Genomic DNA, 27191 nt, shown 5'->3' on the forward strand with positions numbered 1-27191 from the left:
TGAGGCTATGACTATACACGTAACGTATTGAGCATATCTGACGTGGATTGACTAGGATGAGAAGGCGAGAGTCTTATGGCGTGTGCCAAGTTCATAGCATGTTTCTATAATTATTCAGGTTAGTGTTTGACTACACGCCGGAGGGATCGTTAGAACCCCAGTGACATGGCTGATGGCTGCAGGGATGTCGATCGGCCAGTCCGATATGAACTGTTCTCCCAAGGCATCCAGATAAATCTGGGGGCTGTGTGGTATACACGTCTCATCTCATCGGACCGGACCGAGTCAAAGGGCCAAGGCTATAACCCGTCGATCCCCCTAACCTTGTCACTCCGTGCAACCGCTTGGCAACAATAGCAACCCAAATAGACCAGTTTGAATACTCGCCAAGGCCTTCCTGCGCCTCGCATGATCGCCCATGATCGCCCTTGGCACGCCTCCATACTCAGCACCGCCGAGCCTGAAGATTGATTTGAGACTCAATATGTAGGAGAGATGCTTGGCGAGAGAGGGAGCCCCTATCATGGGCTGTTTTGTTATCTGTGAAAAGGGTGTAGTCAATGCCAAGAGAAAAGAAAAGGGGTGACCTGAAGCTATTTTCGCATCTTGCATTTCGCAGCTCTGTATCGGTCACGATACTCCCTTTTGTGGAGTCTAGATGCCTGCCTTGCTTCATCTCCGTACTCTTGTGACCCCAGAAATACCTTTGACAGGTTCTCCAGAATGGCACAGACACCGGATTCCAGTTCGAAGTCGTACCGGGCGCATTCTGAAGACCGCCGAGATCTTGGCGGGTGCGTTCACCTCGCGCTGGTGCCAAGCATTCCTCTCTGGTCTCCGTTAATCATTGAGCGTCCCTCTCCCTGTCTGCACTGCAAGGTAGATTATTGATCTGCCAGTTCCAAGATGGGTGAATGCACAGCTTTGGCTTGGCGAGGTATTGTATCACCCCGTTCACGAAGGAAATATGCGTGTATTCGTACGTGTATCCTCATAGTTCCGAGGTGAGGGACTTGGCATTCTTTGCCAATTCAGGTCTTGTCTTTGAAGGTAAAGACCTTGGGGTATAAAGGACTCAAAGCCAGCACAGACCAATTGATGAAACGGACATTCGGGGAGGAAGAGAAAGCAATGCAAATCAAAGATCAAAGCAATTAAAATAGAACATGAAAGAAGAGAAAGAACTTTACAGTAACAAACATCCCGTCTTAGCTTAACTGTATCTGGCACAGGTTGCAGTAGCCGGACCTAAAATGCCTCATACTTTACTAGGCGCTACTGTAGAAGGTAAATCCTCCAATTCAGCCTTTTAGCCCCCTTAGCTACCGCTTACCGCACAGTTTGCATTGCAGCGTGCAGCGACAGTTATCCAATCTCAACTCTTACTTCCCTCCACTTCCCCAGGTGGTGCTCCCGGTCAATCCTTTGTATAGCCCGTTCAGGCATGTCTTAGAGATCCCGCTCGTGCCATCTGCCCGGAGTCCGGTCTCCACCTGCACAGTTCACACCTTATTGCGCTACAGTCCTTGGCTGCTCCATTTGTATACATTGACGTGTACAGCTATGGAGTACTCCATACATCGTATGCGAGAATGGAGAACGGCGGGTCGGATCAGTTGTCAATGATCAATTGAGTGACTGCCACGATTGAAGTGTCCACCCTTGCCACGGTGCAACTATACAATCTCCAATCTCCAGTTTATCCCTTCCAAATACCTTGTCTCTAGAATGAATCCTCGTTATTTGCCATAGATACAGTACATAATCCACAGAGATCGGCGGAGAGATTGACGGTAAAGTATCAAGGACATTCCCCAATCCAACCGCATGGCCAACATTCACGCCCAGGATTGGCAGAGCCCATTTTGACCAATTTTAGGCATGCGGAAAGAGAGAAGTGAAAGCCCAGCTTTTTCGTGAGGGGAGGCCAAGCCGTTCTATTCCCGTCTGCGATGTCGCTCGTCAGCGCGGGAACTTTTGCTGTCCCGTACTCTTGCATTAGTACACCTGGAGTACATTATTTACGTACTCGTAAGCGATTCGACGGTGTTCTTTGCGCCCGGGTGCGAGCTTCCAGGAAGCGAAAAAGCAAACTGGAAGAGTATACAACATTGTGTGGGCGAATCGCTTTGCTTAGACCGCTGCTCTTCCCGTCCCTGTTACATGTATAGTATAGATCTGTTGGGTAGGTATAGATACAGTACGTAAAGCGATTTCGTGATCCGGTACTGTACTTACTATCTCAAACAGGAGCTCCAATCCGAATGCGAATCCATAGTTACAGTACTCCGTATAGTCAATGTCAATGCCAATTGCATCAATGCGCCCATTCGCCCATACACTACCAGGACCATCCCAGCTGCAACCCCGTTGCATTGCTAACAAGCTTCTTCTCGATATTTCAAGCTCTCCTTAACCGTTGTGTCAAAGCTGCCCAGGAGAGGGCTCGAGAGTGCATTCGCATACATCCACACCACTGAGCTTGGACTTTTGCTACAGGGGCCATGCTTGCTCGTACAGATGCAGTGTGGGGGGGGGGGGATCTCCTTGGATTCGCGAAGCTTGTCGAGATCTCAACTGGCTGCTGCATTTACATGTACATATCTTAGATAGGGCCCTACTGGTTGGTTTGGGAAATGATGGGCTCTTGGGCTATTGATTATTTCCCGGCCTGGTCTTGCGAGACTCTTGGGCCTTTTGGTAGTAGTATTTTGTTTCTCTTTTGGTTATTGTCCGGATTACTATACAACTATACAACCTTGAATCAGCTGTTCGCTATGCTAGGGCTGATCCCGATCGCGGCTGACCGCTTCTCGTGCTTTTTTAACGTGGGCCTCCGTGTATGCCCTGATGCAGTGTCGAGTCATCGGGTCAGACATCGGATGGGTTTGGGGGTTTTTTATTTGCATATTTTTGGGTTTACTGTGGAGATGATGATTATGATGATCGAGAGATAAACAAGGCTGCCTGTTTAACAACTCATTGTACCGGGTCGATCGGTGAAGAGGCATTGTATATGTATACCCAACACTCTGCGATTATCGCTTCGCCTCTTTGAATGACGAAACAATCCTACATTGAAGTACAGCTCAGCAAAGGGAGAGCTTGGCATCCCTACCAGCTAATGCGACTGCCTTTGGACTTGGCATAGGTTGGCGATGAACGGCAATTCTGTTTCTATGTTTATACATCTGTGCATGGATACCAAGATAAAACTGAAAGAAGCCAAGAGACTTCTTGCGGATCATGATGTGGGTGCTGCATACACAACGCAGTGTATACTCCACCCGAGAAGCTCCGATAGAGTTCAGTCATGGGGGATACTGATTCACGGTGACTATTAAGAGATGTAACTCTACGTCACGGCCGCATTAGGAGAGAAAGGAATACCAAGCATTCAGGTATGATTTGGGGGATTGAAACCCGCCAAGCTAATAATCTAATAATCAGCGAACGTAGCGCGCACAGCGCGTTTATAGTTTCGAGACATTTTAGCAAAATTCCTAGCTTTAGGGCAAGTTCAGGGCTCCGCTGTGTTCAGGCACCCCAATCGGCAAATCATACAGGGGAATACCGTGGTTGGCTACTGTGAATGGCCACTCTGACGGGAAAATGACAATACTTACCTCGTGGCGATCAAACTTTGCCTATATATGTTAAGAGTACATAGGTAATAGTAAGGGGATTATAATTGCTACATGTATTTCAACGTTTTTCATGTTTTGCTATAGGCTCGCTGTAATTCGCTGTGTGTTCAGAATTTTCTCCGTTCACCGATGGTTCGTGAGTGGATGTAGCTGTCACTAGAAGTATTGGTCTAATGTGAGGGTGAAAGTAGGTCCTGAACCGGTTTAGCCTAAGCACAAAATCCCTCATAGACCAGCTCCACTACACTACGGATTGACCCTCGAAATGAAACCTTGGCTTTGTCTTTTGTTTCATTCACGCTATTGCTATTGGCATTGCTATTGGCATCGCTATTGGTATTGCATTGTTAATAGTGCTATTGAATTGCTGCTATTATTAAGTATTTGTAACTGGAATATCTAAAGTACTTGGCACAGTGGCAATGAATATCTTTCTCGGGATCTTACGGAAAATTACCCCATTACCAATACGGTAAGATGACCAAAAGGAGATTAAAAAAATCGCCGCGCTAGGCCGAAAACGACAGTGCCGGACTGCCGTATCGTCACTCCCACTTCTCTCCCCTCCCTGCACTTTTTACTCTTATGCTTCTTTATTTTGAACCTCTTCCCCCATCTTTTCTACCCCTTCTTTTCCCCCTCTCCACTCCTTATTTCAACTCTTCCACATTCTTGTTTTTTCTACACAGCACGGGCCTGAATCTGGGCGGTCGAGTCTAGCCTCACCATTGAGCCCATTCTTGAACACGGACAATTATCGATCTTGGCGAATATCCCACATTCGACTTGATTATCCCCCTACTCTAGCCATGCGTTTTATATCATGACAAGCGTCCTCTCACGGGACTTCTTGTGCTGCCCTCTGGGTCGATTCATATACCTGTGATCGATATCAGAGCATCTGTTGGTTGAAAGACTTCATACTTGGTCTATCAAGCAACAACTTTCACTGTCACCTTCGACTCGAGCCTACGCCCACCGCTTCGCCTCACCCTCCGGTTTCGATACGGAACACCTTATTTTTTTCTCTTTTGAAAGATGGCACAGACTCGCGGCGAAAGATCGTTTTCTTTTCACAACCTTTTGAAGATGCTCCTTTCATCAAACTCGTCCACCACCCCGGCCCACGAGGAGGCCGAAATGGCCGAGGACGTCGATGAACCCCCCGATCACATCATGCACGCCACCCACATGAACTCCGACCAGATCGTCTTTGCGCGGCCACGCGTGGAGCGGAAGGAATCTCTGCTCACGCGCGCGTTGAAGAGCAGCCCCGAAATGTCCCCCAGCGACCCTCACACCTCTATGCATGACTCCTACATGTACCGATCCTACCCTCACAGCAACATCAGTGGCATCTCCACAGCCGAACTCACCAGCGATGGTGGCCTCACGAGCCCGTCTCTATCCAACACACCCAGCCCGCCTTTGCCTCCTCAAATGATGGGAAAGGCAGCAATGATGGAAAGGAAGGATTTGACACCCAAAGTCAAGGTCGTTGACTCCAGTGAGACGACTGTGGAAGCCAACCTGGGCCGCAAGCGTTGCATTAGCTTCGCATGTGGCCGTAAGACAGATGACCAACCGAAAACACCCGTATCACCCTCTGAGTCACAAACACTTCCGCCACCGAAAGAGGGTCCCGAGGAGGAGGCCCCAATCCCGGAGATCAAGCGCCGGACGACCCTGACTTTTGTGTGCCCGGGACGTGAGACTATCAGCCAGAGGACCCGTTCTCCAGCTCGCAAGAACATATTCCAGTCACGTTGCCGCGGCTCCCCTGCTCCTGCTGCCCGCAAGCCCTCCGTCGAGAAGTCACCCAAGCAAACTCCTACGGAAGAGTCCGCTTCTGGATCCACCATTCGCACAGGTGTCCCGACTAGTGGGCTGGGAAAGTTTGAAGAATCAGAAGCTACTCGCTTCCACGAGTTTGCTAGCTCCTTGGAAGAAGACGATGAGTGGGTGATCAAGGAACCTACTTATACAGAAAAGATCACTTTGAACGACTGCATGAAGAAAGAAATTGCCATCCGACGGCTTGGTGAACAGGCAGAGGAAGAAGCTCTCGAAGAGGAAGAAGATGCGGAAGACATCGCAGATGATGACTCAACGGTGCACGACTTTTCTTCCGACGACGGTAACGAGTCGGACAACGAGGCTGGATTTGCGGAGTCGGATGAGAGTGACGATGATGGTTCAGACTATGAGTTCTGGGCTCCATCGCTTGCTATTCCGGAGCCTACCATTCAACCTACTACCGAACCAAGAGAAACCCGCCCCGTCACTATGGAACGCCGCGCCTCGAACATCTCCTTTGACTCCATGACGGATGATCACTCCAGTTGGCTTCCTGCTCCCGTTCAAAGACTCAACGCTCGTCGTCCTTCAAAAACCAAGAGCATCAAGATTCGCCCGAGAACTCCCAACCTACCTGATAGTACCGACTTCGTCTGTGGAACTCTCGACGAGGACCGTCCCCTGGAAGCCGCCTACAAATCTTGCCTGGAACAACGCCGCCTCTCGAAGCAAATTCCTATTCCTCAAGACATCGACCCCAGTTTCCCTACCAGCGACCCCGAGGACAACGAGGACATTGACCACTCTGACGATGATATCTCCGACCTTCCTGTTGCGACTCACCGTGAGGAAACGAGAGGACGCCCAGAAGGAGATGCCCGTAACCCGTCCCCTCTTCGCTCCCCCAAGCGTCTGATGTCCCCGCCGCCTCGTCGAGCTGGCCGCACCTCTCCGAAGCGTTTCAAGTCTCCACCTCCTCGTGTGCGAGCCAAGTCTCCTACCCCGGCGAAGTGGGAATTCGCAGAGGATATGCCTGTGGTCGAATCTCCCGAAGGTCTCAACATCAGCCACCTGGTTCAGCGACGTCCCCTGGTCCGCACAAAGTCTCTTCCACGCACCCCCAATCCTTTCTTCACCGATATGGACAAGGACCACCGCTGGCAAGGAATCCCACCCTGGACCGAATCTCCTGAGCGCGAACATTCTCGTACTCGCGAACTACACACTCGAGGCCCTGTCGACATTGTCGAAGGTCTTGAGAAAAAGCGCCAGAAACGCAAAGAAAAGTTCTGGCGCCAACACTGCCGTAAAGCTGCCAAAGAGCAGATGGGCAAACGCCCAGTCCCGGGCAAAGGAGCCGAACGGATGAAGGAGCTTGGCCTCGAAGCTGCTGAGAGGTGCAGAGCTTATGGCGTCGGTCAAGATGCCCAGCTCGTCCTATCCGTTTAGGTTTCCATTCCTCATGGAACTTGCAAAGAAAGTTCCACACTCCCGTTTACGAACTGTACATATCTACATTTTACTTTTCTTTCTACTTTTGGTTTGGGGTCTCTTTGCTCACCCTGCTCGGTTAGCGATCCGAGTGCCTTTCGCTTTACATATTACCTTGCCTGCTTCGTGTTATCCACACAAGAGGTCTTTCCTTTTTTTCACTTATATCCATTTTGCTTTAATTCCTACACGGAGGTGATTCTTTCTTTGCATTTCTGTCGGAAGTATATCTATACCTTTCCTCTTCTCTCTCTCTTCTTTTGCTTGTCCTTGGACTTGTTGGAGGACGCTTTCTTTGGTCTTTTGCATGGCTATGGTGCATATACCCCCTTGAATTTGCTGTATTGTGAATAAAGAGATCCATCAGTTGATGAGAGTGAATATGAAATCTTCGAGATATACCTTGGAGCCATAGTAGAAGAGTAGACCAATGGTAGCAATGATGATAACAAGCAGATGTTTGCGATAAAACACCAGCAACCCAAGGTAAAGATAACAACACCTAATAGCCCAACAAATACCAATATAAACCTAAGATAGGTCCAAACCCACACGGTCCGTCCGACCTTGGGCACTTTTACCTTCTCGCGGCGATTCCGCTTGCTGCCTGAGGCCACAACCAGACCCCGAAAACAACATCAAACCTGTCTTCTTGACCTACCCCCATCCACCATCCATCCACCTCTCCCCATTCACTGATCAAATCTGTGATTCTCTGCCCTGTCGCCTGTTTCTACTCGATTCATCTCTGACTTCGGCTTCTCACTATGTGGATCATCAACTGGTGTAAGTTCCCTTCCCGACACCACCACCACCGCACCGCACCACAGCCGACTTCATAGCACGTGCGGAGACTGCGACTGCATACCCGCCAGCGATTCAAATGGTTTCTGTTGGGATATGTCCTCTGTTCTGTGCTGTTTGTTTGAGCTGAGTGAGGTGCTGATAAGTGTTCTCGGTCTCGGGTCATGGCTGGCTGTTGCGCCGGTTGGGCCGCGGCTTTGCTTTCCAGGTTGCTTGTGATCGTGTGATGTGTTGGGGATTGTTCTACTGCAGAGAGCTGATTTTTTAATTCTTTTGCAGTTTACGATGTTCTTGCTTCGCTTGGTCTGTTGAACAAGCATGCTAAGCTTCTTTTCCTCGGTCTTGATAATGCTGGCAAAACGACACTGCTGCACATGCTAAAGGTGAGTTGATTGGAGGTGGGATTCTTCTTGGGTATTGATGCCGAGAGCTTGGATTTTCGGATCTGGCGCTTGGATGGAAGAACGGGGATTGAGGACTGGGGACTTGATGGATGCGGTATGGATCTGATTGCTAACAGGAACTGGAATCACTAGAATGACCGTGTCGCCGTCCTTCAGCCTACCGCACACCCTACTTCTGAGGAGCTTGCCATCGGCAACAACCGCTTCACCACCTTCGATCTGGGTGGTCACCAGCAGGGTGAGTGAACCCCTCTCTCCCAACAAGATCAACAAGATATCAAAAGAACAGCCACGATATGCGCAAGCAACCTATGAATTTACAACAAGCACAACAAAACTAACAACCAATCTCCCATCTAGCCCGCCGTCTCTGGAAGGACTACTTCCCCGAAGTCAGCGGCATCGTCTTCCTAGTCGACGCCAAGGACTACGAGCGCTTCCCCGAATCCAAGGCCGAGCTCGACGCCCTCCTCGCCATGGAGGAGCTCTCCAAGGTCCCCTTCCTCGTCCTCGGAAACAAAATCGACCACCCCGACGCCGTCAGCGAGGATGAGCTCCGTCACCAGCTTGGTCTGTACCAGACTACTGGCAAGGGCAAGGTTCCTCTCGAGGGTATCCGGCCCATCGAGGTGTTCATGTGCAGTGTTGTCATGAGACAGGGTGAGTTATTGTTGAAATCTATCTCCGATTTGAGTTCGGGTTGTCGCACTGCGGAGGTGTATCCCGTTTCTAGCTACAATCGCGCGCAGATATCCCAACTCCTCCCGGAGTCCGAAACCTATCTCTTTGATCATGGCTAACCTATTTTCCTTTTTTACCTTTTTGCAGGATACGGCGAGGGCATCAGATGGTTGTCCCAATACGTCTAATCGAGCCATCAGGCCAAACCCACTCTTGCGATCTCTCAACAACACTCCATCAACCCCACCATTCTTACCCCGTTCAAACTTGATGAAATGACATACAAGCCTTTTGAACATGCCTCCCTCCCCTTCCCACCCCCACAACTTCTCCCCAGTCCGATCCAATTCAAATTCCCACATCTGAAAACCACACCAGTCCAATGCCAATGTTCAAGCTTGCTTTGCTTCGCTTCGCTTTGCTATGCGCCACTCAGCCTTGGCATTGACATTGACCGGTTTGTCTACATCACATACACGTATCGCTTTTTCGGCCGATGCTACGTCTTGATATGTATGCTTTTATTGCTTTTTTTCGCGCTTGGTCAGCTAGCTAGCCGGTTTTTTGTTCCTATAGTTCAAAGACTTGATTTATATTTTAGTTTTGGTTTTGTAGGGTGGAGTGTAGCTTGTGTTATAGGGGATAAGGTATAACGTGCTCGAGGATGAGGTATGAGGTATGAGGTATAAATTCATCGGCTATCTTCTAGTCAAGTATGAATGGATTCAAGGATTTGATTGACATAACTGCCAGAAGTATAGAATGGGAAATAGACAAAAGTATCTTGGAACTGTCATTTCGATTGAAGAACAACCTAGACCTACTACCCTTCCCCAGCAAAAATAAGCAGAAACCCACTCCAGTGACGTCCCGTTGGAAACCCATGAACAATTCCCTATTCTCTCTGTCCTGCTGAGAAGGAGAAGCTCTCGCTGTGGCGCAGAACCAAGCTGGAACTGGCAAACACAAAAATCAAGACTAGCACTACGGTAGAGACACACTTAATCGGCCTCACGTAAACTAGACGAGAAGGATGAGATAGACGAATAGAATTCGAAATAAAGAGGAAAAAACCAAAGCACACATGCGGTAAAGGGACACGGACACAAATAAGGAAGTCGAGAGAGAAAATAAAAAGAAAGGAGAAAGATAATCAATCCAGTTCCCCTCCCTTCTCCGTTGCATGCCGAAAGTGAAAAACATTCCAGTTCAGATGGGTTAGAAACAAGAACAGAGAAGGAGAACTCGAAAATGAAACTCGAAAAAGACGAAGAAGAAATAAGCATTTGAACTCCGCTCCGGAAGTACAGAGGTCGCGGTGGATCAGGTCAGGAAATGATGGAGACTGGTTTTTTGTTCGCATGTCGCACTGGGAGAGCCCGGGGGTTGTGGTGGGAGAGATATGTGAGACAAAGATTGGTATTATCGGGGGTTGGCGGAGTTGAAGAATATCGGGCTACCCTTAGTGCGGATGAGGGGTTCCTCGGTCGTTCATCGTTTTCGTGGATCCGGAGGGACTCGCGGCGGGGGTTGTAGGTAGGATGGATGTCATGAGGGCGCTGTGAAAGAGATTTGTGAAAGGCTTATCTCCGCCCGAACCTGCTGCAGATGGGGAAGCTCGTATTGATTCTTTTATTTCTTCTTTTGCTTTCGCGGAGGAGTGACGGGACCGCCGGCGCTCATGCCACCGTAAACGTACTTTTGCTTTTTCTCGGCTGGTTTCAGGATCTGCAGGAGAGGAGATAGGTTAGAGACCGGCGGTTATGGTTTGGAGGGATTGGGAATACTCACCTGGAAGGAGCAGAGCAAACTCTCGTCTACGCTCATCATTGCACCTGCGTTGTCGAATTCACCGCAGTAGTTGGGTGCACTGAATAGTGTAACCAGCTGGCGCTTGGAGAAGAATTCATATCCATCCTCAACAACTTGGTGTGCACGGCAGATCAGATCCATGTCGTGTTTTTGCAGGAAGCGCGAAACCACATCGGGGCCGAATGTGAATGAGACACCTCGATCGTTCTCGCTCCAGCCGGTAATATCCTTATCGGGGTCGGACCACAGCAGATCGCACAGAAGACCGCAGTCGGGGATCTGTTTCAGTCAGTGATTTGGCCTTTAGCCGCGAGAAGCCCAGCGCCTCTTCGAGTTCCCGCCCATAAACCCAAACACAGGGGAATCAGAAATGAGGGGATGAAACTTACATCCGTGGGGCGCATGACACGACGGATCTGCTCCATCGAGTTGAGGTCGGGGCTCAGACCACCGTGCATGGTGAAAATCTTCTCATCAATGATGGCGGCAATGGGGAGACAGTTGAAGCAATCGGTGAAAGTCTTCCAGAGCTTGATGTTGTAACGGCGCTTGCATTCATCATAGAAACCGTAGATACGGTTGATCGAGGCGCACTCGTGGTTGCCACGCAGAATGAAGAAGTTTTCGGGGTACTTGATCTTGTAAGCGAGTAAGAGGCAGATAGTCTCGAGCGACTGCTTGCCACGGTCGACGTAGTCACCAAGGAAGAGGTAGTTGGCCTCCGGGGGGAAACCGCCATATTCGAAGAGACGCAGGAGATCATAGTATTGACCGTGGATATCACCGCAAATCTAGGGAGAGTAAACGCGTAAGACAAGGCGGTTCACGTCAAAGTTTCAAACACAAAGACCTACCTTGATGGGCGCTTCCAGCTCAAGCAGAATCGGCTGAGAGATGAAGATCTCACGAGCCTTGGTACAGAGATAACGGATCTCCGATTCGAGCAGCTGAACCTGCTTTCCAGGGCGGCTACCCCTCACCTCCAAGAGGCGGTCGATGATTGAGTCCAAATCGACTTCCTGGTCGGCCATGGCGTCGTTCTAAGGAAAAACACGAAAGAAAGAAATAGTTGAAGAAAAGAGAAACGGAACGCGGGAAGAGAAGACTTCCGGAGCGATCGGGCGAGGAGAGCAGAGATTTGATGACGCGGCTATGTCCTGCTACTGTCCAACAAACAAGTTAACAAAACGTTCCAGATTGAAATAAAGTCCAGTTTGTATCTCAAAATACCATGGGAGGCAAATTCGACGAACGCGCTCGGTTTTTCCTGTTGGGATTTTTCTCCCCCCTTGGCGGTGGAGTTGGGAGGGAGCAGGATCGGGAACAACAACAAAAAAAATACATGGATGCCTACCAGAGATAATTCAAGACCAAAGTGATCTGAAGAAGGGCCCCAACGGCCGCGAGAAGAATGATCTGGCAAAGATGCCCAGACGGGTGTGGGACGGTGGTGCCTATCCGACTCGCTTTTTGTACGATGCGCGGGGAGGAGGAAGGGGATGGGCTCGTAGACGCCTCAAAGGATAGCTGAGGCTGAGCAAGAGACCGGAAACTAATCGGTTCGATGAAAGAAGCCGGGAAATGTCGAGATGGGAGATGGCAGACGGTAGTGGTAGAGGCAGAGGCAGAAGCGAAAGCGAAAGGGAAGAATTTGGACGGGAAAGGGAGGAACTTCTCAATCAAGGGAGAAAGTTGAAAGAGAAGATAGAGAGAGAAAGAGAACAGAGAACAGGGACAAAAGACAAGAGAAAGGCCTGTCGAGAGTTGTGAAGGAGAGAATCTTTTTGCAAAGCGGGAACTTCCATTTGTGTTTGCGCTTGTTTGGTCGGTTATATATAGACCTTGTTCCTACACTTGATCTACTCGATTTATTGCCCTATGCATTTCTCCACGCTTTGACAGTTTGTATGCAAAATCTGTTGCATGACTTCTGGCGTTCTGCGAGGTCGAGACTGCGCGCCGCGACGCCAAATGGGGTCCAAGCACGTAGAGGCTGATAAAGTCTCGACATAGTGAACATGGGTCTATAATGGCATTGTATCTTCGAGTATGCATTCCGATATATGTACGTCATTCTAGGGATACGCTTCAATCCTACGGAGTATAGGTAAGTGTTCTCACGGTGATATTATTCAAACTGATCGTACCTTGTGCCTCATGCTGACTGTCCATATAGATGTCATGGCTCATGCACAGGTAATCGATCGAAAGAACTAGAGAAAAACCGCAGAGAAGGATGAACAAGAGGGGAATTAAGACATCAAAGATCCACCAACGCCAACGTGCCCAGAAAACAAGAATCATACAATACACGCTCTAACCGAAAACAAAATGTCTTTCACTGTGCCCTCCATGAATCAAGACGACCAGAAAAGGTCACCAGTGCATGCGTTCTGAAAGTAGGAGAGGAATGGACAGAAACAGTGCGAAATCAAAGGCCGTAAATAAATCATACATCCAACCCACCATGGCTCGTTAGTCATCGAACGCCGAAAGCAATGCATAGAATAGTTAGCTGCCTGTAACAGGCGACAAATATGTTGGTCAAATGGTCCCAAGGGACTTGATGGATGGGTCATTCCCATATAGAAGAGAAGAATCCGCCAGGCAGATTATGGTCCCACGGGGGAGAGGCGGAGATACTCAGGGGGTATGAGTGGGAGGGCCCCGGGCGTATGGAGAGATGCAAATCGCAAAATGCTTTTTATCCGCTCAGTGCATGGCTTCCGCTGAGGATCGCCTGGGTGTTTGAGCGGGTGAGTGGCGGAGTGGAAAGATGAGCGGAATGATCCAACCCTACTCCTGAGATGTGAGCAAAGTCCTTGTGAGAATTATTCCAGTCGTTCTCGCCGAGCACAGTAAGCCAATTATGCCCCACGTCATGTCGAAGAACTTCCAAGTGCTGACGACAGAACTCTTCATCCATAGTCCTTTCTTTGCCTTGTGCAGAGTGTACAAGAGCAGGGTTCGGGGAGTGCATAGGCTTGACAGGACTTTGGATGCTCGATGATCCGGATTGTGGTCCGCTGTCGAGCCTCCACGGCTGTTCAACGGGGACGACAATCGAATGATCGACCGGCGCTTGGATATGTTGAATGGGAAGGACAGGAAGAGCGGTACTTCCCGAGTTTCCCAGTCCATCAGTGGTGAATGGATTGTCCACTGAGTGGTCAACTATCCTGCGTCGCTGAGTCTTCTTTCGGCGGTTGGTTGCTCCATCAATCTCTTTCTGTGCCCCGTTCACACGCGAGTCTCCCTCGTCTTGTACCGGCTTGGAGACTGCAGTTTCTGGGGTTATGATAGTAACAGTAGACTTTTGCACGACCGTTGATTCATCAGCGGGTACAGGCCGCACAATGGGCGCACCTTGGGGCTCTGCAACACGTTCGACGAGCTGCTTCCTCTCGGTGTAACCCGGTCCTCTGCCGTCAATGATGATGTCCTCGGAATAACCAGGCGTCCGGCGGAAAAGATTCATGATCACAATTCGATATCCAGAATGAGTCTTGACAAAGGGATTGCCGGAGACCCAGATCTCCCGTATCTCAGGGAGACTAGTCAACCGGGCAATCTCTGTCGGGTCCGTGAGATTGTTGTCACGAAGATCCAATCTTTCCAACGAAAGCAATCGTTCAATACCCGCGAGTGATCGGAGACGATTTCCGCGGAGGTTGAGAGCAGTGATAGCAGGGAGAGGGTTCCGAGTAAGCGAGTGGAGCGATTCAATCATGCAATAAGACAGATTGAGAGCTCGCAAGGCCATCAAGGAAGCTAGACCATCTGGGATTTCGGTCAGGAGATTCGACGACAGGTCAAGTGAGTTGAGAGAGTTGGCGACAGGGGTCAGACTAGCGGCAGAGATGGATGTCAGGGAGTTTTCGGGAAGTCCCAGGTGTCGCAGGAATCGCCATTTTGCGGGCGACAGAATGTCGGCAAGGAGGTTTGAAGAACTTCCATTTCGATAACCAGCTGAAATCTCACTAGATTCCGAGCTTGCAGAACCGGTACGTCGGATAATTCGCTGAGACTGGCCTCGACGGTGGCCAGGCTTCGTAGGAGGACGAGTGGGCGAGATACTTCCGGCTCTTGTACGAATCTTGGCGCCTTCCGATCCTGCTCGGACCATCGGGGTCGACTTGGGGCTGGAACTGGTCCCAAGTGCTGTGTTTGCCACAGGAGACCCGGGCGCGGAGATGGAAGAATGATCGGGGGTGTGAACGGGCTGCGTGCTGGAGCTGTTGGTCCATCCCAAGGGAGGCGATTGCTGAGACTTGGCGGATCGTCGGCGTCGCTTATCGATATCGTCCAATACGATCCTCGTCAACAGGTCGGCAGGATCATCCAAGTGCGCTCTCTTGATTGTCAAGCTGCGAAGTTGCTCGGATAATCGGTCCCAGCCGTAAAAGGAACGGTAGTCTAAATCAATAATTTCTAAAGCGCTCAAGTTCTTGAAAGAATGTAGCGGCACAGCCGTATCGAAAGGAAATTCTTCATATCCGCTGATCAAAGGAGCTCGGTGGTCCGGGGCAAGGCGAAGACACGGGATCTTGGTGAAGGCGGAATAGAGGTACTTCAGGTCCATATCCAAGGCGGCCTTTGCCTTTTCCGATTTGGAAGGGCTGTCCTTGGGCCCCAGTCGGAAGGATGACCAGAGGTCGGTCATACCAGACATCACGCTACGCACGCTGGATACGGAGTGGATCGAGGCGCCATCGCCTCGAGACCTTTGTGGTTTATTCAGAAAGGAAACATAGGACTGCGAAATCTCGGTGTGGATATTCTCCAGCCTGACGTTCATAGGGCCCACAGCAATGCCCAAGTCCTCGAAGCTGGAGAGGAGGTAGAAGAGGTGATGGGGGGTCAGGGTCAATTTGGCTGTTTTGCTATTCTGCGAGGTAAATTTGAAGAAGGCGGCGGCTAAGTTCAAAGGAGCAGAGGAGAACGAGCCAGAGCCCGAAGCAGTTGGTGACTGGGGAGTCACTGCATTTTTGGGCTGGCGGCGGAGTTGTAGCGCATTTGCGAGGGCCTTTTCATGGGTGCGAACGAAGCTGGCGACATTCTAACAAAGTAAACAGACGAGTTAGCCATCTGAAAACCCACCAGAGAGTGGTGTAGCGTATCCACACGAGTGTTATGAGAATACAAACCTTGATGAAAAGTTGTCCATCCCCAGTGTTTAACTTCTCCATGGTGCCCACGGGTCCGGTAAGGCCGGGGGTAATCTGAAGATGAAGAACTCAACAGATACAACCAGAGGTAGTCGACATCTTGCTTGTGCGACCCGAGCGAGATCCCGAAAAAAGATCGAGCGAGGGCTCTGGAGGCGAGGGTTAGCCAGATTGAATGAGTCTCAGGGAATTGCCGAGGACAGTACCTGAGAAGAAGAAAGGTGAGTCAATGTTTGACTCTACCTTGACCCGAAAAGGAGGGGGAAAGAGATAAGTCTCAAGGAGGTGAAAAGAAGAGAGAGAAGAAGAAGTGAGGGCACGGGGTAACTAAATACAATACGCTTATCCTGATAGCAATACGGGAGATACGCAATATTACCACTTGTATCAGCTGAGAGATAAGTCGCATGATATTTGACCTACTTAACTTACTATATCTCTGGCTTTTTCTGTTTTGTTTCTTTGCTTTTCTTCCTGCTCCCTGTTTCAATGCAATTGTCCCCGTTCTATCCAATTTGACCTGTCGACTAATCTGTCTCACTCGTACTGTTAAGCCCGGGATATTTACTACAGTATGCAAACTAAACTCGGGTGGGTAGTGGCGAGCCTATGAAGGCGCCTAGCATTTTAGTTCGATTTTCTGCCGCGTCTATATCAAAAGCCTGGTGTTTGTGAGGTAAATATAATATATGATTAGTCCGATGTGCGGCCCCCCTCTCTCCTGCATAAATTGAACCAAAGAGTGTCAACATTCAGAGAGTAAGGAAACTCAGACCATAGTGGGTCCGACGGGCTCTCTTTGATCGACCCAAAAAAAAATTATAACATCTTCCCATTCATGCATTTGCAGCCCCTCCTATACACAGTTGAAACTTTCCCATGGTGGCGTTGATCAATCTCCGACGCAGCCACACGCAGGCAACTTCAGCCCACGATGTAGACCGGGTGGGAATGCCGAGAGGTTTAGTTGCCCCGTGCTCCCGTTGGCCCGCTTTTTTCTCTTTTTTCCCCTTCTCTTTTTGTAGATGCCCTTGCCGGAAATGCGGTTGGTCATCTGTAGGCGCTGAAGGGGCAGCCGATCAAATCAGGGTTTAGGGGGTTGTGATCGCACGAGGCATGCCATTGGGCACATGCGGATATTTGCATACTTGGATGCCTTGGAGGAAAAGGTGGCTCCCGGTCATTCGGAATGATACTGTAAAAAGAGGACCTCTATAAAGTCGTGAACGGCCAATCAGTTGGTGATTTAAATTCGCCATTACGCTATCTAGGATCGTCGAGTCTCTTAGCTCGCACTGACATCTGACATTCTTAGATGGAGACTGGATGTTATCCCAAATGACATCAACTGACTTCTATAGTAAGACATGATTCGAATGGTTGTATATGTTCAGGTAGACAATGGTCACACCGCTTGTATAGCGGGTACGGGCGGTTGGTGGTTCCAAGGTTCGACTCAGCCCCTTCATCTATAGCCTCAACGTCTGACGGCCCCCTCTACCGCGAGCCATGGATTGTGTTTCTGTAATGTTTCAAAAATTGCGAAAGAAATTACCTTTATCCCTGGCCAGCGCGGGGTATAATTTCATCTTAACATTCCTATTAGATGCGCCTCAAACGCTCGGTTCAACCTTGGACCCCGGCCGCGCATACAACTCTCTGCACCTTTCATGCGAGGAGTTTGCAGCATCCCTGTCGTTATTTAAGTATGTCTATCCAAGCACACACATGTACATATAGCCATATCCTTTGGCTTCATTTCCCCAAACATCAGCTTTTCAGCCGATCGGGGCTGAATGCCCCTCCTATCTCCCCAGGAATGTTTAGCACATGGTAATCAGCCAAGGGGGCGGGCACATGATTATACGATAATCACGATCGACACCCCTCCCTACAATACTGGAGAGGATACTGTAAAAACGACAGTAAAGTTGGCAGTACATGTAAATGCTTTCGGGCGTTGACCGGCCTCGGAGATCCGAGGCCCACCCTTGGACGATCCTCGAAGCGTGCGTGCGATATGATGAGCGTTTAACCACGCTGATTGGATGATATGATCCTTTGGCAAACGCAATCCCTTTTCAAGCCATAATTGTGGCTCGCTGAACTTTTTTGCTTTTGCTCACGTCGGGGAGTATTAGTGGGTAAACGTCGTAAGCGGGGGAAGCTTTCTCACCGGCTCGCTCGACCAACGCCACAGTACAATCTATACATTTTTGCGCCGATCCATGAGCAATCTGCATAGGGCTAAATGGGGAATCCGGGCTCGGGATTACAGAGATAGAAAATGCCAAGAGCCCTGAGGGCGGGGCATTGGAGGACAGGGTTCCTTGACATAGAATTCGCACTTAAGTTCGGCGCCGCCGGCACGTTCAGGGATATTGAAGAGGCTAACTCAACTTAATAAATCGTGCGGCTACGGCGCAAACTGCTCATTTAATATATTCCTTGTGCCGCCACGAGACAGGGGACTGCGAAATTCGAATATTTAGGTGTCGATGGTATACAGAGCCGATTGTTGGATCGCAAGTGGCAACAAGAAGCGATGGCTTGCGCGATGTTTACTTTTTTTGGCACTGTATTTAGGAATTTAGCAGAATGATCAGCATGATCAGCGTCAAGGACGAACATGACCGAATGGCAAAACATGTCCGGATTATCTTCGCCGAAAAGAGCCTAATTAGGGACTCATCCTGCATCCTCGTACACGACGCTAATTCTTAGTTCGCTGCCAATCATCCTGATATGTGAATAGAGGCGTTTCCGAACACCTAGATCAGGTGACCAAGCAGACTTCTTACCCGACCTATAACAGAAGATAGTGGCTGATATCTGATCTACTTTTTATGTCCGATACCGCGCACACAAAACATTTCCCGGTCCTGCTTGCATGCAGCTAGAGGGATATTGACCCCGCCAACCCATGGGATGCTTTCCTGGGCCTCCAATTCGGCTGCGACAAACAAACTCTGCCGTCATGCCTACCAATCAGGGAAGGACACCGGTATCTTCCTTGAGATTCATGCCACCTCATCTAGCGGTGAGATCGAGTATACTTCTTTGAGACGAAAACGAAAGAAACCTCGGATTTGCCTTCGGTATGAGCTGCCCCGCTCATTGTAACAAGAGAGGGATTTAGATTGAGGAATGTCAATTCCTCGCGGGGCGTGCGCGGAGGAGGGGCACATTCCAAACACTCCCAAGACTGTCGCACAGTGACATTGTTGTACTCAAGTGTCGTAGCATAGCTTGGTAGGATAATGCTTGCATAAGCCTTGCGGTTCTCAAGATACACATCACTCACAAAGAAATGCTGAGTTTGAGAGTGTTTGCCATGAACTTGGCGATAGTTCATCACTATCTATCTCCCAGACGCGATGAAACCTTGAGTTCTCAATTCTTGGTACTTCCACTGTTTAGCTACCTCGGCATCCATGGTTGACGATTTCTTATCTGGCGGGGCAAGATATGAATGACTCAGCAGATAAATGGGGCTAGCCAGATCCGGTACTAGCGCAACGTGCGTGGAGATGGACAGACACGTGATATCAGCGTCATAGCTTCCCCAACCGGATTCCAGGTACCTTCGATGTCTCAACATTGTTCTCGTCACTCCAGCATGCATTGAACATGGCCACTGAGAAGCAACCTGCAGTGTATGACCCCTACGATCCGGCCTGTCTACCCGATTTTGACCGCGACTTTATTGAACCCGATGAACTCGACCGATTCGAGAGGGCGCTGAATGCCCCAGAAGCCTCCCCATTGGTGGCTATCAATGACTGGCGCCCAATCAATCAAAGAGTCCGCAAGACCCGTGGCCGTCGCAAACAACCCAAACGAAGCAAGGATGAAACGAGAGAGGGGGTGCTATATACAGTGTTGAAATGGCCATTCCTGTTCACTGTTTTCACGTGGATTACTGTGTTGAGCTTTGGATATGTGCTTATCCGAGTCTACATTTTCCTCTATGAGCAATGGGTGACGTGGCGGGGCAAAAGGGAAAGGCTGCGCCGGGAGTTGTCTGCGCAGAAGAACTATCCAGATTGGTTGAAAGCGGCCCAGGCGCTGGACGTCCACCTCGGGACCGAGAAGTGGAAACAGACCGATGAATACGCTTACTACGATCATCTTACAATCAACAAAGTGGTGGGACAGCTGAAGAAAGCCAGAGCGGATGCAGAACGGGAGATAGACAATGGGCGGAGTGACTCGAGCGAAGCGTCGGCTATTGAAGAGCTCCGTACGCTATTGGAAGCTTGCGTCAAGAACAATTTCGCCGGTGTGGAGAACCCTCGAATATACAGCGAGACGTACTCTGGGACCAAAGACTTGGTCCAAGAGTACATCGACGAGGTACACGCGTGTATTGAACTCGTCCAAAACAGCAAGCAGATTGATAAGGACGCCAAGTATCAGCTCTTCAAGCACCTTGATACGAACTTCGGTCGCACCGCTCTTTGTCTGTCAGGTGGAGCTACATTCGCTTATTATCACTTTGGTGTAGTCAAGGCCCTGCTGGATAATAATGTCCTCCCGGAGATCATTACCGGGACATCAGGTGGAGCGCTAGTGGCGGGCCTGGTTGCGACCAGGACCGATGAGGAACTGAAACAGCTGCTCGTTCCCGCCTTAGCACATCGGATTCGCGCATGCCACGAAGGGTTTCCGACCTGGGTCAGTCGCTGGTGGCGAACAGGTGCTAGGTTTGATACTGTCGACTGGGCCCGACAGTGCGGTTGGTTCTGCAGGGGCTCAACTACGTTTCGGGAAGCTTACGAGCGGACCGGGCGCATCTTGAATGTCAGCTGTGTGCCCTCAGATCCTCACTCGCCGACCATCCTGGCCAATTATCTGACATCCCCCGATTGCGTCATATGGAGTGCGGTGCTTGCTTCTGCGGCCGTTCCAGGCATTCTGAATCCAGTAGTTTTGATGACCAAAAAGCGTGATGGCACTCTCAAGCCTTACTCGTTTGGGCATAAATGGAAGGATGGTAGCCTGCGGACTGATATACCAATCAAAGCGCTGAACCTACATTTCAACGTCAATTTTACGATAGTGTCCCAGGTAAGATTACCCTCGCTTCTTTGTGCTCTTTTGCCACTGACACTGCATCAGGTGAACCCCCACATCAACCTTTTCTTCTTCAGCTCTCGGGGAACGGTAGGGCGACCAGTCACACACCGCAAGGGCCGTGGGTGGCGTGGCGGCTTCCTCGGCACTGCGATCGAACAATACATCAAGTTAGACCTTAACAAATGGCTTCGAGTCCTTCGGCATTTGGAGCTTCTCCCACGACCAATGGGGCAAGACTGGAGTGAGATTTGGTTGCAGAAGTTCAGTGGCACTGTGACTATCTGGCCTAAGAGCATTCCCTCCGATTTCATCCACATTCTCTCCGACCCAAGCCCTGAACGTCTCGCTCGCATGATCCATGTCGGTCAGCAAAGCGCATTCCCCAAAATTCAATTCATTCAAAACCGACTTAAAGTCGAAAATGAAATCATGAAAGGACTCCAAGAATCCAAAACAGGTGGACGCAGCCTCTCCCCAGCGCTCTCTCGTCGACTCCACAATACAGAAAGTGAACATTCAGGTCCCGTGGAGGAACATGTAGATGAGAACCTTTCAGAGCGCGAAGGCTCCAGCTACAAAGACCAGTCGCGGTTCGTCGACCTATCAGATAGCATGTCCCAATCAACCGCCTCACCACGCCCTCAGACCCCGAATTCCCGGCGGGGGAGCATCATGGAGGAAATGCGACGCCAGTCTGCTGTTTTCTTTGATGATGCGGATTCCTACGGTGACGAAGATTCAGCGGTCATCTGAAAAATAAAATACAAGCGGCTTGAGCGCTCCCAGAGTTCACTTCGAGCGGAGAGTCTTTCTGCTTCAGGGCACCTGCAGCTTGGCCTTCCGTCATTATACTTCCAGCTCTCTGTGAGATTCATTATGACAGGCGGCTCTTGCCGGTATCTGCGGGCACTCTTAGACTGTACGCCCTACTGTCCTTGTCTAGCGTCTTTCCTTTTTTGTTCTCGTCTTACTTCCTTTCATCAGCATAGCAAGGTGTCTTATTTCTTATTGGTTATGCATTTGGTCATTTTTGGCTTCGGCTATCTTTGCATTTGCTGCTTACTCGTGTCACAGGAAGGTATTTACCTTCGGAGACAGAGATGGAAGGCTTTGTAATGTACATAAACGCTCCTAGTGTACGAATATTATGTTCTCGGTATTTGTTTGAATGAAGTGGCGTGAACGTAGTCTCTCTGGTAAATACTAAGAGATATCATCTGCTCGATATCACCTTGGCGAAGCGGGGGTGCATGGTAAGTGACATCAGTCTCTACACTCGTGACAAACTTAGCTTTTGCAAATTATGCTAGTACGGACATAAATGTGTTATACTTTGTTATTATTGCAGATCAAATAACAATCAAAATTAATATCACAGTGCGTTAGGCCTACTTGTCATGGATATGTCATGTTGTAGGTCAAATAACATTATATATTCAACCGACTTCTTACAACTGCAGGAGAACAGCGTAATGAATGCTTCTGCACAATTACATAAAGTATATAGTACCCTATGCAAGGCTATAGTTGTTTAAAGTAAGTATAAATGAAGCCGGGGAAATATTGATATCATATTATAAGGGTTGATATTGCAGTTACCTAAGTTATGGACGAATATCAAATCCAAAATCCATGTCATATCAATATAATCGATGCTATGAATATTTGATTTTAGATTGAGCTGTGATTTCAGTATGAATCAAAACGCTGTCGTTGGATTAATCTGTACGCCATAGATTGGGAACTCGACTGGGTCACGTCATTGTACATGAGATGGCTGGTTATTTCTCTGTTGTATGGAAGGACAAAGCTTGGTATTGGGATTGTATGCCTTATAGGACGTTGATAGGTAATTATGAGCAAAAGAATGAAAAGCAGAATAGATGATATGTTATACCGGTATAGACGTTGCTCAAAGTTGACAAGTCCTTCACTATGTGCTTCAGGGCTAAACGAAGATATTTATGCGCAGAAGGATATAATGTCTATTTAGCACCGTATGGCCTTCTTGTATACTCTCAGGAATCAGCGCTCCAGTAAAAGCCAGTAAGATCTTGGAAAGTCCGTTCAGCTATATGAATGATTGATCGTATTGTTTACTCCTTCAATGTGATCTCTGTATACAGGCAAAGAGTTCTCAGTCTGGTCATTCACCATCTTCGTCAGATGAACTAAATTCGCCTGACCCAAGATACTCCGCCAACGTGGTTCTATCACAGCCGATCCAGCGCTTTAGTACCGGAAATTGTGCTGCGTGTTTATGAAAGCTCGGAGCATTGATTGTTGAATCGCACTCCATATCGTAATTGTCATGATTGTCGTAAATGTGATTAACCTTCACTTGAATCTCCTCGAGCGTATCACGATGTAGGAACAAAGCCTCTACAAACTCAGCCACCGTTGCGTGGTTGTATTCCGCGTTCTTCAGCTCATGGTGCCAGAAGCACTCTGCATGGCTGATACTAAGGCATCTCAATGCCCTTGGAGCACGCAAGACCTTTTTTAAAGCCGGAAAGTTCACAAAGCTGTTCTCGATGCGTAATGATTGAAGTTCGGTCTGGCGTTCATACCGAAGATCGATCTCGCCATCTTCTTCCTCAAGCATAAAACCACGCAACGTGAGATTATGGAGTTGCGGGATGATGAAGACGTGCGAGTAGTGAATGAATGCTGCTTGGCCATTGCGTTCAGAACGGTCGAGAGTCACTGATATATAGATGTTAGCTCTGGTCTTTCATCTTCTCTCTATGGATGCCAGTGACTTACGGGATCGAAGATTCGTAGAAACTCGCGATTCTAAAGGTTGCTTCAAGCTCGCTTTTTCAAGGTAGTCCCAGAGATAGCCTTCAAGGGTATCCCAATTTTCGTCTTCAGTGTCCCACATCCAGTAGCCACCGACTAGCGTGAGGCTTTGCATGTTCTCTAGCTTCTCGAGACATGGCACAACACGACAAGGAGAGATATCGACACCCCAATCTTGGATCGCGACTGTGACATGGCGGACCAAATCGGCATATTTTGTCTCGACTGTCCGTACGAACTCGTTGCTTTTGCCGAGTTGGATGTTGGCAGATTCGTAAAGATGCGGTGTCATCGAGAAGTTAAGAGCATGGCATGTTCGTGCTAGTGCTGCACGGCTTGGGCCATCCAGGTACTCTACTAGAGAGACCAGAAGCTCATATGGAAGAGTCAATATCATTGGCATTTCATTAATCATTCTGTTTGTGTATATGATCAAAAACGATGATAAGGTCGAATATGAGGCTCAACAGAGTGAGTCAACAAAACACGTTTCTTTACGCTCTAACAACTTGGCACTCCACTTAGCAAAAGTCAAATACGAGCACACTAACCACAAATGAAAAGGTTGATAATTTAGTCGACAGTCCTATATGCACTTAATAGCCAGCCCACTGCAGTTTTGGAGTGGCCCAGACTATCAACTCTGCAAATTTATTCTTTGGGAAGGCTCTTTCTCAGGCGCATGCTATCTCCCGGCAACAGTTGACGCTTTAATTGGTGAGTGATCCAGCATTTATTAATATAATCTGTTCTAAATATACAACAGATGAGCTCCATCACCTTCTTATTGGACAAGGATACGATCTTCTTTGGACTTAACATGGCACAGTCCCGCCCGAAGAAGAATATTTACAAGTGATTGATCGGAGTAAGTTTCTTGTCCTTGATAATGCAATTCCAGGCTTATTGATTACCTGGAACAGAAACTGGAGGCCTCTTCAGAATCGCCACTAGAATTATGAAGCTCCACAATACTGAAAACAGGTTAGACTTCCGGAGCTCAGAGGCTTATTTGAGACGTTGTTGACGAAATTACAGCACGCTTGACCTGAGCGAGTTTGTCGCACTTATGGGACGTTACTTCCAAATCAGAGACGATTATCAAAATTTGAATGCAACTGAGGTATAGCGGTAAGAAATTTTATAGAAGGTCAAGCCCTAACTAATCCGAAAATAGTACTTTGAGACTAAAGGATTCTGCGAGGAACTTGACGATTCCCTTTGATCCATGCTATGTCCTCGGACAGTGGACTCCTCAAGTCTCTTCTGGAATCTAGAAAGCAGAAGAAATTCATAAAATTCATAAAATTCATGAGCCCCGAAGAGAAAACGCTAGTGGTGAAGCGAACGGAAGCTTGGCGTATACCCTTGAGACAATCAAAAGCCTACAGCAAGCTCTGTGGACGTGCCTTCACGACCTTGAAGTGCAGGCCCAGACTCCTAATTGGCTTCTGCGGATCTTCTGTACAAGCTTGCCGTCTAAAATGGCGTTCATATATAGAGACAAGCATAGTTTGTTCGACAGGAATGAAAAGAGTGGAAAACAAATCATTAGAATATGCGATAACTTCGTATTCTTTTAGATCCTATGTATAATCTAATCTATAACGTATTGAGAATGGCCGTCTTCAAGAAAACCAAATAGAAATATCAAAATCCCAGGCGCTACTCCGCTCGCCGGATCCGAATACCGCCATGCCACCCAATCCATTTTTTCTCAGCCGGCCCACGAAGAAGACAAATAAACAGAGCTGCCCCAATAAATGCCAAACTGACACTTCCAGTCAGAATCCAACCCCCTCACTATAGATGCGATTCCCAACGGAAGTACCCATCAACTGACCACAAAATACACCTATCATATAGCCAGTATTGATCCTGTTGCGAGCCTTGGGCGCAACGCTATAGATAGCTGTACGATTAGCCACCTGCGTCATCTGCAGACCAAAGTCCTGCAGTGCAGCTTGGATAATCGGACCGGCGACACTATAGGTTCCCGTATACGTACCAACGCTAACACCAATGATGAGTATGCTCAAACTGACGAGAATGGATAGCTGCGGCACAAATTTGTCGATCATATAGCGTGAGTAGAACGGACCCAGGAACATTGGTGTCAACCCTGCTAGGGAGAACAGTCCTATCGTCAAGGTTGCATAGTTGTATGGATCTCCTGATAGGAGGAAGGTGAGGGTTGTCCAGAAACTGGTGAATGTGGCGGAGAGAAAGAATCCCATTAGTGTTGCTTGTACTAGTACTGGAGATGTCCAGTAATAGCCGATGATCGAATATAGGATTTTGAAGTAGGAGATGTTGGTGTTGGTGCTTGGGTAGTCTGGCATGAACATCCAGAGTAGGGCGAAGATGAGGAATTGGAGGGCTAGTGATAGCCAATAGATGTTTCGCCAGTAGGAGTATTCTGCTACTATGCCTGAGAGAAGGCGGGCGAAGAGAAGTCCTAGGACGAGCCCGGAAGAAACGATAGATAGGGCTGTTGCGCGGCGAGCTGGAGGTACGAGATCACCAACGAGGGGAAGCATGATTTGCTATACGAAGTCAGTTCTGAGGTCGAAAATATATCCGAAATTTCCACTTACTGGAGTCACAGTAGTCACAGAGCTTAAATAGCTCAGAACAAGAAATATCTCGAATGATTTCGTGATACAAACTCCAATCCACAAGGCCGCGGTGATAAACGTCAACAATAAGACGAAATGCCTTCTTCTAACCAAGTCTCCTAAAGGGCATAGTAGGATTAAACCTGTTGCGTACCCAGCCTGACTGCAGGTCGGAATCAATGAGACTCGCTCATAGGTGACGCCAAAGAATTGGGCAAGCACATCAAGAATAGGGTGCGAATAATACAGATTCGCGACCTAGAGTATATAGATTAGTATTGAAGATCTGGATCTTTTATTTTCGCGCTTTCCATACTGTGAAAGTCCCGGAGAATGCGAAGAGGATATTTAAAGGCAAGCCGAACTTGCACGGATTCTCCGCATCCCATCGACATCGCGGCGGTGTCCAGAATATTATATCCACAAAACCAGTCCAATACTGGCGTTTTGTCGTCGTTTCCTCTGCATTTTGGACATTGTATTCGTGGTTCTTTTCATCTTGTTCATGCGACTGCGGCGTAGGTCCATTAGAATGTGCCGAGGTGATCGGACTATTCCCGTTGGTTGGTTCTGCAGAAGCTTTAAGTTGAGAGTCGGATTGATTTTCCACTCTGTGGCTGTTTGTAACAGTCATTGACCTGCGGAATATTCCAAGGTTTTCTTGTCGTCTGCTCTGTCGCCCTCTCAATTGCTAGGGTTTAGACAGACATGGGGGAAACTGAGAGACTTGGAGGGGAACAAGGTGCAAGATAAGAGAAGCAAGAAACCCTCCGAATCAATTAGAGCTGCAGATCAGACGCATATAAGCCCGTAATGTTCCGCGAGAAAAAGCCCGAGCTGATCGGTCATTCCCCGAGTTGCCATCCCCGATTTCCGCACTCGGCCTCG

At 48.8% G+C, this 27191-nt stretch overlaps 8 protein-coding genes across 8 annotated transcripts; 3 read left to right on the forward strand and 5 right to left on the reverse strand.

Annotated features, from left to right (window-relative positions):
• Positions 1–2021: 2021 nt before the first annotated feature.
• Positions 2022–2376, reverse strand: N7446_003278 (uncharacterized protein; the record flags this gene model as incomplete). Its single annotated transcript, XM_058512027.1, has 2 exons — positions 2022–2156; positions 2239–2376. 2 exons carry the CDS (start codon positions 2374–2376, stop codon positions 2022–2024), a joined length of 273 nt encoding a protein of 90 aa, XP_058377563.1.
• Positions 2377–4685: 2309 nt separating this feature from the next.
• On the forward strand, positions 4686–6893 carry N7446_003279 (DUF2457 domain-containing protein; the record flags this gene model as incomplete). Its single annotated transcript, XM_058512028.1, has 1 exon — positions 4686–6893. The coding sequence occupies one exon, from the start codon at positions 4686–4688 to the stop codon at positions 6891–6893; it is 2208 nt and encodes a 735-aa protein (XP_058377564.1).
• An 809-nt stretch (positions 6894–7702) lies between these two features.
• On the forward strand, positions 7703–9012 carry sar1 (Arf family GTPase SAR1; the record flags this gene model as incomplete). Its single annotated transcript, XM_058512029.1, has 5 exons — positions 7703–7721; positions 8019–8122; positions 8276–8381; positions 8504–8803; positions 8972–9012. 5 exons carry the CDS (start codon positions 7703–7705, stop codon positions 9010–9012), a joined length of 570 nt encoding a protein of 189 aa, XP_058377565.1.
• A 1444-nt stretch (positions 9013–10456) lies between these two features.
• glcA (type 1 serine/threonine-protein phosphatase catalytic subunit GLC7) lies at positions 10457–11667 on the reverse strand (the record flags this gene model as incomplete). The annotated part of the gene is made up of 4 exons (XM_058512030.1): positions 10457–10552; positions 10616–10915; positions 11026–11427; positions 11491–11667. The coding sequence occupies 4 exons, from the start codon at positions 11665–11667 to the stop codon at positions 10457–10459; spliced, it is 975 nt and encodes a 324-aa protein (XP_058377566.1).
• A 1617-nt stretch (positions 11668–13284) lies between these two features.
• N7446_003282 (leucine-rich repeat domain-containing protein) lies at positions 13285–16097 on the reverse strand. Its single transcript, XM_058512031.1, has 3 exons — positions 16011–16097; positions 15784–15953; positions 13285–15695 (listed from the first exon to the last, which is right to left on the reverse strand). Exons 2-3 carry the CDS (start codon positions 15823–15825, stop codon positions 13341–13343), a joined length of 2397 nt encoding a protein of 798 aa, XP_058377567.1. The 5' UTR covers positions 15826–15953; positions 16011–16097; the 3' UTR covers positions 13285–13340.
• Positions 16098–19399: 3302 nt separating this feature from the next.
• Positions 19400–22067, forward strand: N7446_003283 (patatin-like phospholipase domain-containing protein). Its single transcript, XM_058512032.1, has 2 exons — positions 19400–20874; positions 20926–22067. Exons 1-2 carry the CDS (start codon positions 19435–19437, stop codon positions 21634–21636), a joined length of 2151 nt encoding a protein of 716 aa, XP_058377568.1. The 5' UTR covers positions 19400–19434; the 3' UTR covers positions 21637–22067.
• A 962-nt stretch (positions 22068–23029) lies between these two features.
• Positions 23030–24100, reverse strand: N7446_003284 (F-box protein; the record flags this gene model as incomplete). The annotated part of the gene is made up of 2 exons (XM_058512033.1): positions 23030–23589; positions 23650–24100. The coding sequence occupies 2 exons, from the start codon at positions 24098–24100 to the stop codon at positions 23030–23032; spliced, it is 1011 nt and encodes a 336-aa protein (XP_058377569.1).
• Positions 24101–25270: 1170 nt separating this feature from the next.
• On the reverse strand, positions 25271–26937 carry N7446_003285 (MFS transporter; the record flags this gene model as incomplete). The annotated part of the gene is made up of 3 exons (XM_058512034.1): positions 25271–26231; positions 26283–26561; positions 26620–26937. 3 exons carry the CDS (start codon positions 26935–26937, stop codon positions 25470–25472), a joined length of 1359 nt encoding a protein of 452 aa, XP_058377570.1. The 3' UTR covers positions 25271–25469.
• Positions 26938–27191: the final 254 nt, after the last annotated feature.

Source organism: Penicillium canescens (genome assembly GCF_028828765.1).
Source record: "Penicillium canescens strain IBT 15451 chromosome Unknown utg000002l_segment0_segment0, whole genome shotgun sequence".
NCBI classification, from domain to species: Eukaryota; Fungi; Ascomycota; class Eurotiomycetes; order Eurotiales; family Aspergillaceae; genus Penicillium; species Penicillium canescens.

What these genes read in the sequence shown, in the direction of transcription:
- N7446_003283 (XM_058512032.1), top strand. Translation starts at nt 19,435, where the DNA reads ATGGCCACTGAGAAGCAACCTGCAGTGTATGACCCCTACGATCCGGCC. An exon ending in ATTTTACGATAGTGTCCCAG is followed by an intron (nt 20,875 to 20,925) that starts GTAAGATTACCC and finishes ACACTGCATCAG; the next exon opens with GTGAACCCCCACATCAACCT.
- N7446_003282 (XM_058512031.1), bottom strand. Translation starts at nt 15,825, where the DNA reads ATGGAGAAGTTAAACACTGGGGATGGACAACTTTTCATCAAG. An exon ending in ATGGACAACTTTTCATCAAG is followed by an intron (nt 15,696 to 15,783) that starts GTTTGTATTCTC and finishes TTACTTTGTTAG; the next exon opens with AATGTCGCCAGCTTCGTTCG.